The sequence below is a fragment of the Rhinolophus ferrumequinum genome, chromosome 22, assembly GCF_004115265.2.
Source record: "Rhinolophus ferrumequinum isolate MPI-CBG mRhiFer1 chromosome 22, mRhiFer1_v1.p, whole genome shotgun sequence".
Taxonomy (NCBI): Eukaryota; Metazoa; Chordata; class Mammalia; order Chiroptera; family Rhinolophidae; genus Rhinolophus; species Rhinolophus ferrumequinum.
In genome coordinates, this window is record NC_046305.1 from 28347614 (window position 1) to 28358570 (window position 10957).

At 41.1% G+C, this 10957-nt stretch overlaps 1 protein-coding gene across 1 annotated transcript; it reads right to left on the minus strand.

Annotated features, from left to right (window-relative positions):
• Nucleotides 1–876: 876 nt before the first annotated feature.
• LOC117015203 (sodium/potassium-transporting ATPase subunit alpha-4-like) lies at nt 877–7754 on the minus strand. The gene is made up of 5 exons (XM_033093692.1): nt 7676–7754; nt 6297–6442; nt 3432–3562; nt 3224–3313; nt 877–925 (listed from the first exon to the last, which is right to left on the minus strand). The coding sequence occupies exons 1-5, from the start codon at nt 7752–7754 to the stop codon at nt 877–879; spliced, it is 495 nt and encodes a 164-aa protein (XP_032949583.1).
• Between the last annotated feature and the right edge of the window lie 3203 nt (nt 7755–10957).

Sequence of the window (10957 nt, forward strand, 5' to 3'; positions counted from 1 at the left end):
CATTTCTCTGATCCCAGCTTGACCTGTCTTGTCCTTAATCTCCATCAGGTTGGAAAGTGACTTTAAGATGTGGATGGCCCTCAAGGGGCGACGATGTTTGATTCTGGATCTCCTTTCAGCCTTGACTGTGGCCCTTGACTTCCCCTGCCTGGCTTCCATGAAGATCTAGAATAAGAGCATCACAGTAATCCCCACTCTCCTAAAATCAGCTGTGACACATCCAGCCAGGTGAGAGAAGTTGCAACATTTACTCTCTAGAGTGGTTACTGATTCAACAGGACAAGGCCCTTCCCCACTGGGCTCCAGTCAAATGTAGACTGGGCTTCCTTCCCCTCAACCCATCCCATCTCCTACCCATGGTGCATTCAGTCCAGCCCTAAGATTGCCTGTCTCTGTCATCCAAGGTGATTCATCCCAGTATCTCTCTGCCCCAACTCATGCGAAACTCATAATTCTTAACACCCCACTCAACCCTCACGACACCCTGTGTCATGTGAAGCTCTTCCTCTGCTGAGTTTAGTAATAGGTCTCCCTCTCCAGCCAGCCTGTGGAAGAGAAGAGATCAGAATTAACTGGGGAAGGCAGTAGGGAGGCAGCAAGGAGAGATGAGCAGAAGGATAAGCAAGGACCAGGTGGGAGGCCTGAGGGTGGAGCTCAGGGCACAGAGGATTGGAAGGAGCAGGGTGGTGGAGTCAAGCACTTGAGGGCCAGGGTCCATACACAGGCCAGGCAGTGAAGGCGGGAGAAAGGCAATGGGTCTGGAAGAACCAGGCAGGATGGGAGAGCTAGTTAGGAGGCTGGTGACTACTCAGTCAGAGTGGGGTGCAGGGACCCTCACCGCCAGGATGACAACGGATGGTGAGTTTTCTCATTTCATCATAGATAAAGAAGGCTGTAGGGAGTAGCACAGAGCCACCATAATATCCTGTAGAGAGCAAGAGTTGGTCAATGTGGCAGGAGACAGGGGCCAGAAAGGGCAGGTGAGAAGTAGAGCATATGGGCATTGAGTGTAGTGTTGACCCCTACCTCTGAGGAGATCAGAGCCTGGGGATGAGGGAGGAGAGGGATAAATGCCACATTAGAGGTACTGGTAGTGTGCATGGAGATCATCTACCAAGTTTGTGGAGTTGCTAAGGGAGGTCCCCTTCACTTGCCAGGTACTCTAGGTCTTGCACCCACCAAGGTGAGGTTGTCCAAGCAGGAGGAGTCTATCTGAGACTGGAAGTGTGGCAATATATACATTCTTCCATGTTGCAAAGATGGGGAATTTTATTTATCCCTGAACCTCTTCTATAATTAGAGACCAAGAAGATGGACTCTGGGGAGGGGTTGAAGCAGAACCACAGTTGTTTGTTCTCTTGGATGACAGAGAGATGTCCTAGACCAGTGCTGTCTCATGGCAGTATATTGCGACCCACATGTGAAATTTAATATTTTCTAGTAGCCATATTAAAATAAATAAAAAGAAACAGGTGCAATTAATTTTAATATATGTTTTATTTAACCCAATATATCTAAAATATTTTATTTCAAATGTAATCAATGTTGTTAATGAGATATTTTATTCTTCTTTTAATCCCTAGTCTTTGAAATCCAGTGAGTATTTTACACTCACAGCACATTGTAAATCAGACACAAAATTTTCAATGGTTAAAGGAAAATGTATGCAATCAAAAGAGTAAAGTTGTATTTAGTAGAAAAGTATTTGATACTGGTTTAGTTTTAATTTTAAATTTACTAAAATTAATAAAATTACAAATTCAATTTTTCTACCTCACTAGCTGTGTTTCAAGAGCTCAATAGTCACATAACGATAGTGGCTACCATACTGGAAAGTGCAGGTCTAGGCAATTGTTCCTTACACACACACACACACACACACACACACACACACACACACACACATCGACATACAGTCACCATTCATTCAACAACAATTTTCATATGTCTACTCTGTGTCTATGTTAGGTCCTGGGGAAATGAAATGATAATCTTTGATCTCAAGTTTCTCAGGCAATCAGTGAAAAGAGGATAGAGAACCACACAAAATAAATAATCTCAATATTAGGTGATGAGTTTTATGCTCAAGGTATATACAGACCGTTTGGGAACACAAGTAATGCCCAACTGCACTTACTATTACTTATATATTGGCATTAATAGTGACAATAACAGAGCTACTTTTACCAAAGCATCCACCGTGACCAAAGCACCATGCTTGGTGCATTATATGCATTTCTACGTATAATTCTCACAACAGTCTTCCTGGTTTGTATTATTGAGACTTTGCAGATGAAGCTGTGGCTCAGAATTGTTAAGAAGTTGTCCAAGGTCCCAGAATAATACACCGTAGAGCTGAAATTCAAACCTGGGTAACTATGTACAGTGACTAGACTCATTGTCGTGATTGCTTCGTAAGGTATATAAATGTTGAATCACTATGTTTTACATCTGAAACTAATAAAATGTTGTATGCCAACTATAATTATAAAATTAAAAAAATAAAGTCAAGCCTGGGATTCTTGGTATCTAAGAGCAATGTCGATGTCTTTTATTAAACATTAACTAAGCACCTACAGTATACAAAGCATTGTGTAAAACACTACAAGGGACAGAAAAGTGAGCAAAGTATGTAAATTCATAGAAAATTGAGTTGGAAGGATGCACACTAATTCATTAGCACAGGCTACTTATGCAATGTGGAGGGGAATGGAAGTGGGAATGGAAGTGGGAATGGAATGGGAGCTTTGCATTTTTCTCTGTAAAAGTTTTAAATAGAATTTTTTCACAAGCATATACTAATGTGAAAAACAAAAACAAAAACATGGGACTTGAACAAAACAAGGAACCAAATAAAAAAATCTTTCAGTATGCCCACTCATACACATGCACATTAAAATATACTTGCAGAAGTACAACAGAATTAGCCATGCATATTGGACTAGTTTTATGATTACTTCAGTTCTGAGCAATACGTGTCCCACACATCATCATAAAAAAGACGCCACTCTGGTAAGTTTGCAGATACACATGTCTAGTGGGTTTTGATCAGTTGGCACATTCCCTAATCTCTCCCTAAATAAGAGGCATTAGTTGGAGCACAGACGATTCTCACTGCAACACTGAGTGTAACCCTGCTTATCCAGGTGGTCCCAGCATGGGACTTCCTGTCAGGCACATGTTCCTGGGACCCAAGGTACTCCTACTTGTACTCTTCCCTTACTCACTGAGTGGGTACATTCGCAGGGAGTACCCACTGCCTGGAGTGTAGGACAGAAAAGCAGCCCGTAATGTCTCCTCCAGGATCCCAAATCTTGTTTCTGGGAAGAAATATTCAGGGTGTGTTGGAGACAGGGAAAGAGAGGTAGGAACAGTGGCACGGCCTTATGTGCAGGTTTGGGAGAGGGTTGGAGCCTTTGGGGGGCACTCACGTCATGCCCTGCTGGAAGACTGAGTTGCAGTGGTTCTTGCAGATGATGAGGTTGGCCCATTGCACGACCACGATGCTAGCAAAAAAGGCCATGTGATAAGTGAACTCCAACACCTTCCACTGCTCAAAGGTCTGCGGGGAGGGCAGGCAGTGTCAGAAGGGATTCAGATACACCTCAAAAGCTACTTCCCTTTCCTGCCTTCCTGGACCCCAAGGGCTGAGTTAGGGGTTTAGATGCCCACTGGACTTCGCTCATATCTCCATCTTAGCACTTTTCATGTTTTATTATGAGTTATTTATATGTTTTCCTTATCTGACTGAATTAGTCATAAGATGCATCTTATTTATATTTGTGTTCCCCTCCCCATGCTTAGTTCAGTGAGTACATGTATTATAGCTCAATAAGTACTTGCTAATTTAATAAGAAGCGTGGTGTAGAGGAAGGTCGACTTTGAGAGGAAAGCAGAGTCAAAGGAAATAGGTCAGTAAGGAAGGTGGGGCCAGAGAGGAATCTAAATGCCTGAAAGGTGGTACTACACAGGAGACATCATTCCTCCATTCATTCATTCTTTCATTCACACTTTACACGTAAGGAGCTAGTGGGGAAGATAAATATGTTATGTCAGCACAATAGGTAGGTTATAAGAGATCACAGAGGGCTATGGGAACACAGAAGAAGTGTATGTATCTAAATGAGACTGGAGAAAAAGCCCCATTTAAAAAAAATAAAACAGCATGTTATAAATAACTGTAGATTGAATAAAGAATTTGAAAATATGTAGGACTGAACAATAAGATACTACATATAGAACCTCATGGAATGTGGTCAAAGTTGTACTTGGAGGGAAGTATAGAGCTTTAAATGATTAGAAAACAAAAGCTAAAATTGATGAGCCAAGTATAAAACTTAGAAAGACCAAGCAGCTAGTAAGCGTGCATCAGATCTCACTACCACTATCCTTCAGCTACCGATACCCAAGTCACTCCCATCATCCCTTGAGAGTTTAGCTCCTGACTCGCTGTCACTCTAACACTGCTCCGTCCTCCTTTTTGGAGATTTAAATATCTATGTTGATAATCCTTCCAACACCATGGTCTCACAGTTCTTGGTTTCCTTCTCCTCCAGCGGTGTCCTCCGTTCCCTAGGGCTGCTTGCTCCCACGGTTAAACTCCAGATACTGTCCTTTCCAATAACTACAATTTCTTTGTAATTTCAATTTCAAGGTTTCCTTTTTCTCTGCCCACCATCTTTACCTTTCCATCTCACTCAAATATCTGTTCCAACTCCTCTTGGACTCCACTTCTACTTACAATCCATTGACCCAGTATGTTCTATATTTGGTTATTATCTGTCTTTCCTACAACCCCCTGCCCTGAACTAGAATGTAAGCTCCACAAGAGCAGTAACTTGGTCATTTTTGTTCACTACCATATCCCCAGGCAGAACAGTACCTGGTACACAGAAGATGCTCAGAAATATTTGCTGAATGAATGTAATAAATACATGGTGATCAATGGAATTAATGGTGAGAGATATTTGGAAGGTAAGGAGCTATCCTTGCTTCTAGCAGTATGTAGTGTATTTCCTGGGTGGGCAGCTCTGTACTCAATTATCTGAAAGTCACAGCAGTGGAAGAGACAGAGACCCTGCCTTTACGGAGTTTATGCCTCAGGGCGATTGGTCTCAACCTGTTTTGCAATACCTCAAAATACCTTTGATGTTATTACAAATTAATTTTAATTACCTTTAATTTATTATAAATGAATATATGTTGAGTTGCATCTTGGCAGCAGGGAGATAGTATCAAGATATAAAACTAACAAAGGCTTGAGTTGAGGCTTGAGGCAATGTGGACAGGTGCACAGTGATGAGGACTCCGGGCATCACTGGACCCTGGAGCAGTGTTGGCATCTGGAAACATTGACATCTGATGGCTTCATGAGGCTCTGCTAGTAAAAGCCAAGTATGTATGAGGGCCATCTTTCCAACAACCCAGATTTTAACCTACTTTTGAGAAACCTGCAACTTGCTTGGTTAGAGGTATTATGGTGAAGTGGGAAAGTGCCAGACAAGCATCAGTCCAGAATTCTAGTTCAACTTTTCTAGGATTCACTGTGGGACTTTGAGCAATTCACAAAATCTTTCCAGACTAAGATTCCTCATTTATAGATGATGATAGACTACTCATATGTGTTTTCTATGGTACTACGATTCTACGATTCTAGCAATAACTGGTGTCACATTTCCCACTGTCTTAGAACTTGGGACAGAAATATTCACAGATACAAAGAAGCATACTTACTAAAATTCTTAAACACGTAGCATCAGTTAGAGGGCTTCAGTTTGGGCCTCATTCGTCCTGAGTGTTAGAAAAGACTGCTACTGCAGTGAGGCATCCTTTAGGTTTAAAAAGTTTAGAAGACAAAGAAAGGATATACAAATAAAACAGTTTCAGATTTGAACTCCCATGGAGGGAGGGCACAAAACAGGAGGAGAGGACCAAGCATTCATTTCTGGAGCAATAACGGTTAGAATATAGAAAAGCAGAAATCAGACTCCAAAAGTTGATATAACAAAGAAGACTTGCAGGTCCAAGGAAGCCAAAAGTTCCCGGAAGGCAAGGATAGATGACAGACAGTAGGAATGAATACAAATGAAGTCATCGTAAACAAAGAGAAGAATACTTGCTGACATGATTGGAGATTAAGATCAAATGTTAGAATGCTCATACAGGACTGGAGATAAGGCATTACTCTGTCTGGTTTCTCCCTTCTCCCACTCTTCAAAACTTTGCTAAACCCACTCTTCCCTGTCACTTCTTCATGCTTACTAGTCACTATCTACTACCTTTTCCCTTTTACTCACCCACTGCTGTCCATAACTGTCCTCCAGGTCATTGAAGTATTGATTTTCCCAGTTGAGGTGGATGCCCAGCAGATTTATAGGCTTAAAACCATTCTCGGCCAGGATCAGAAAGTAGGTAAAGAATCCAGCTACAGCCTGGAACATCCCTATGAGTGGTAGAGTCACAGGACAGGGGAACCTGGTTCAGAGAAAGACCTCAAAATGTTGACCTTAAAAGGATGATGGCTGGGACTTGCTTTTAGCTGGGTTTGCATGTGTTGGGCTATAATGCTGAAGATTTTTCCAGCCATGATCTGATTCCGTAATTTCTGTAGGGCTGGCCTCTAAGCCCTGACATTTTTTTCTATGCTTTAACCCAGAATCATCTTTCAGTCATGTAATCTTAAAACTTGAAAGATTTCTTCCCGCTCCCCACTGAGTGAGTGCTGGACTCCTTTCCATTTTCTCTGACTAGGACACTTATCAAGTCCTTTCCTCTCCTCATCTCTCTGCCCCTTGCCTCTCCCTTAGTCAAAACCTCCATTGTCCATGCCTGGAACATTACAGAGCTGTGCACCTTGTAGATACCCATGGACATTGGTCCTCACAACAATTCTGAACTATTATTTACATCTCATAAGTGGGAAAACTAAAGCACAAAAAAGATTCAGTAATTTCCAGGGTCATGCAGGTAGTAATTGGTGAAATTAGGATTCATAGTTCTGGCCCCTAAATCTGTGCTTTATCTATGTGTTTCCTCTTCTAGATATTGGGATGGTCTCCCTTATTCTCAATCTCTTCCTTATCCATCCCTCATCCTACTACCTGAAAAACTCCACTGCACCTGGCAACTCAAGAATAAAGACCTCTAATGGCTCTCAGATGTCTTTCAAGCCTGGCCCCAGTGTAAATGCTACCTGTGTCTACAGCCTTATTTTTCACTACTCCTTATCAGGAATGAGTGTTCCACCAAGCTGATTTATTCACTCTTCAACAACCAGGCCATGTGAATTTCCCCTCTCCTCATCCCCCACACCTAACCAACACTGGATAATCTAAGCCCTATCTTCCAACACCAATTTGGAATTTGATTCCTCAATAAGGCCTCTCTGACAATCCTCATGATTGGTGAGCCTGCTCACTTTGTACTCCTGTAGCATGTCCTGTCTATACTCATTATTTGGCAGTTGGAAAAATGCTATCATTTTATATATGTTTGTTCCTTCCTGACTGGACTCATAAGTCAAGGGCTAATCAGACATCAACAGTTCTCTGTGTTCCCAGGGACTAACACTGTTGTTAAGAAAATATCTCCCTGACTTCCAAACTGAGATGGCTGCAATGACTAGACAGGTGCAACCATTCCCCACTCCCTTCACCCCTCATTTTTCTGGCCACACCAATCTGTCCATAGGCCATGCCAATGAGACGGTCGTTCACCAGATTATCAGTCTTTAGATTCCGTGGAGCTCTCTTCATGAGGTCACGTTCAGCTGCTTCATAAGCCAAGGAAATAGCAGGAACCTGGAGAATGGAGGGTGGGAATAGCAGGGGATAAAAAGTTCAGAAGGAAACTCAGAAGTAACTCGAGTTCTGTCCCTCTTCCTGGACACAGATACTTCTTACAAAAGCTCCATGAGCCAGGTCCCAGTTTGGTCCTCACCATGTCAGTGCCCAGGTCGATACAGAGGATGATCACCATGCCCAGAGGGAGGGTGATGCTGAGGATGATGAAGAGCAGGAAGGGTGTAATCTCAGGGATGTTGCTGATCAGGGTATACACGATGGATTTCTTCAGGTTGTCAAAGATGAGGCGGCCTGGGGAAGATAGTTAACCTTTTGTGAGAAGCACAGAGAGGACACACCTCCTGCACACCAGCTGCTGGACAGAGAGACCACTACAAAGCAGTGTCATGGGCCATAAAAGTTCTGGAGGTCCTCGATCTTGGCCGTCCCAATTTTGTTTCTAAATTGTGTGACTATTAATTAGAGCCAGGATTTATTAGCATGCCATATCTGTGTACTTCTTGTTCTTAGATTCAACTGGCTAATGTCATTTGATCTCTAAAGATAAAGCATGGTTGGGCCTGGTTAATACTTAGAGATGTCTGCAAACGCCAATATAAAATCCATTAGAAGATTAAGGTTAAAGTGAAAAGAGCCTGGGCTAGGGTTCCAATCCCATTTTCTGCCATAACTGGTTTGTGACCTTGGGCACACCTTACGTCTCTGAACTTCATCCCTTCTGCCTTGCAAGATGGTTTGAGTTCTTCCTGGATGACTCTTTCAAAAACTGTACTCTCTCCTTACACTCTGTGCTTTATTTTTTCCATTGCATTTATCTTCTTTAATATACTAACAATTTACTTTATTATTGTCTGTCTCACTCCACTAGAAATTAAGTGACATGGGAGCTGGGATGTATGACTTTTTATTCCCCACTGTTGCATCCCCAACACCTAGAATAGTACCTGGTACATAGTTGGTGCTCAAAAATGTATTGAATTAAATGGATACAAAATACTGAGCAAAGTATCAGGATCATACAAGGTCTCAGTGGAATGGTAATTATTACTATTATGTGGATTGTCATGAGTTCTAATAAGATAGCTACAGGCAGACAGCAGGAAGCCTGGGGTGCAGATTCTGGGGTTCTCCTGTTCACCAATAGGAATTGTTTTCGGAATTAGCTCATGCAGTCAACTTATACATCAGGATCCAATGGATCTTTTTTTTTTTTTTTAAGTTTTTTAATGTTTCAATTGCAGTTGATATACAATATATTATTTTCAGATGTACAACATAGTAATTAGACATTTATATAACTTATGAAGTGATCACCCCAATAAATCTAGTACCCATCTGAAACCATATATAGTTATTACAATATTATTTACTATAGTCCTTATACTATCTGTACTTTATGTCCCCATGTCTATTTTGTAACTACCAATTTCCCTTTTTCACCCAGCTTTCTAATGACCCTCCCATTTGGCAACCATCAAAATGTTCTCTGTGTTTAAGAGTTTGTTTCTATTTTGTTTGTTTGTTTGTTTTGTTCTTTAGATTCCACCTATAAATGAAATCATATGACATTTTCTTTATCTGTCTGACTTACTCCCCTCAGCACAATACCCTCTAGTTCCATTCATGTTGTTGCAGATGGCAAGATATTCTTTTTAATGGCTGAGTAATATTCCATTGTAAATATATACCAGCTGTTGTTTATCCATTCATCCATTGATGGACCCCAGGTTGCCTCCGTATCTTGGCTATTGCAAATAATGCTGCAATGAACATATAGAAGCACATGTCCCTTCAAAGTAATGTGTTGGGTTTCTTGGGTAATACCAGAAGTGGATTACTGGGTCCTTTCTTTGTCTCTTGTTATAGCCTTGGTTTTAAAGTCTATTTTGTTGGGTATAAGTATTGCTACCCCAACTGTTTTTGTTGTTGTTGTTGTTGTTCCATTTCATGGAATAACTTTTTCCATTCCTTTACTTTCAGTCTGTGGACTTTTGATCTGAAGTGAGTCTCTTATAAGCAGCATATGTAAGGGTCTTGTTTTCTTATCCATTCATCCACCCTATTTTTTTTTATTAGTTTCAGGTGTACAAAGCAACATAATAGTTAGACTTTTAAACCCCTCTTAAAGTGATAACCCATCCCCAAAGCTACTACCCCACTGACAACTTTATATAGCTGTTACAATACCATTGACTACTTTCCCTATGATGTATTCCACATCCCGTGACTATTTATACCTGTATATTTAGGTATAGTTGACATTCAATATTACTCTACTCAGCTTCAGTTGTATAGCGCATAGGACACAGTCTATGAAGTGATCCCCCTGATAAGTCCAGTGACCATCTGGCACTTTTACATGATCTTTACAACATTATTGATTATATTACCCATACTGTATTAACTGCCAGTTTGTATTTCTTCATACCTTCACCTTTTTCACCCTGCCCCCAACCTCATTCCCATGTATCATCCTGATAGATCTAGTACCTATCTGGCACATAGTTATTACAATATTATTGACTATATTCCTTATGCTACACCCTACATCCCCACGACTACTGTGAACAACCAATTTGTACTCCCCCCTCAATTTGTACCTCTTAATCCCTTCCCCTTTCACTCATCTTTAACCCCCTCCCATCTTAAAGAAATCACTCTAAGATTCCTTGTAATAGTGGTTTGGTGGTGATGAACCTCCTTAAGCTTTTTCTTGTCTGAGAATCTCCTTATCGGTCCTGCAATTCTAAATGATACCTTTGCTGGGTAGAGTAATCTTGGTTGTATGTCATTGCTTTTCATCACTTGGAATATTTCCGGCCACTCCCTTCTTGCCTGCAATGTTTCTGTTGAGAAATCAATTACCAGTCTTAGGGGGGGCTCCCTTGAAGGTAACTAACTGCTTTTTTCTTGCTGCTTTTAAGGTTCTCTCTTTGTCTTTAACCTTTGGCATTTTAATTATGATGTATCTTGGTGTTGGCCTCTTTGGGTTTATCTTCCGCGTTTCCCCCCAAAAAAGACCTAGCCAGACAATCAGCTCTAATGCATCTTTTGGAGCAAAAATTAATATAAGACCCAGTCTTATTTTACTATAATATAAGACCAGGTCTTATATCATATAATGCCAGGTCATATATTAATTTTTGCTCCAAAAG

Excerpts from the sequence above, each read along its gene's own strand:
- LOC117015203 (XM_033093692.1), bottom strand. The coding sequence starts at position 7,754 with ATGAAGAGAGCTCCACGGAATCTAAAGACTGATAATCTGGTGAACGAC. Across the intron at positions 6,443-7,675 it reads CATGGCCTATGGACAGATTG|GGATGTTCCAGGCTGTAGCT; the intron begins GTGTGGCCAGAA and ends TACCACTCATAG. Across the intron at positions 3,314-3,431 it reads GTCTTCCAGCAGGGCATGAC|ATTTGGGATCCTGGAGGAGA; the intron begins GTGAGTGCCCCC and ends CCCAGAAACAAG.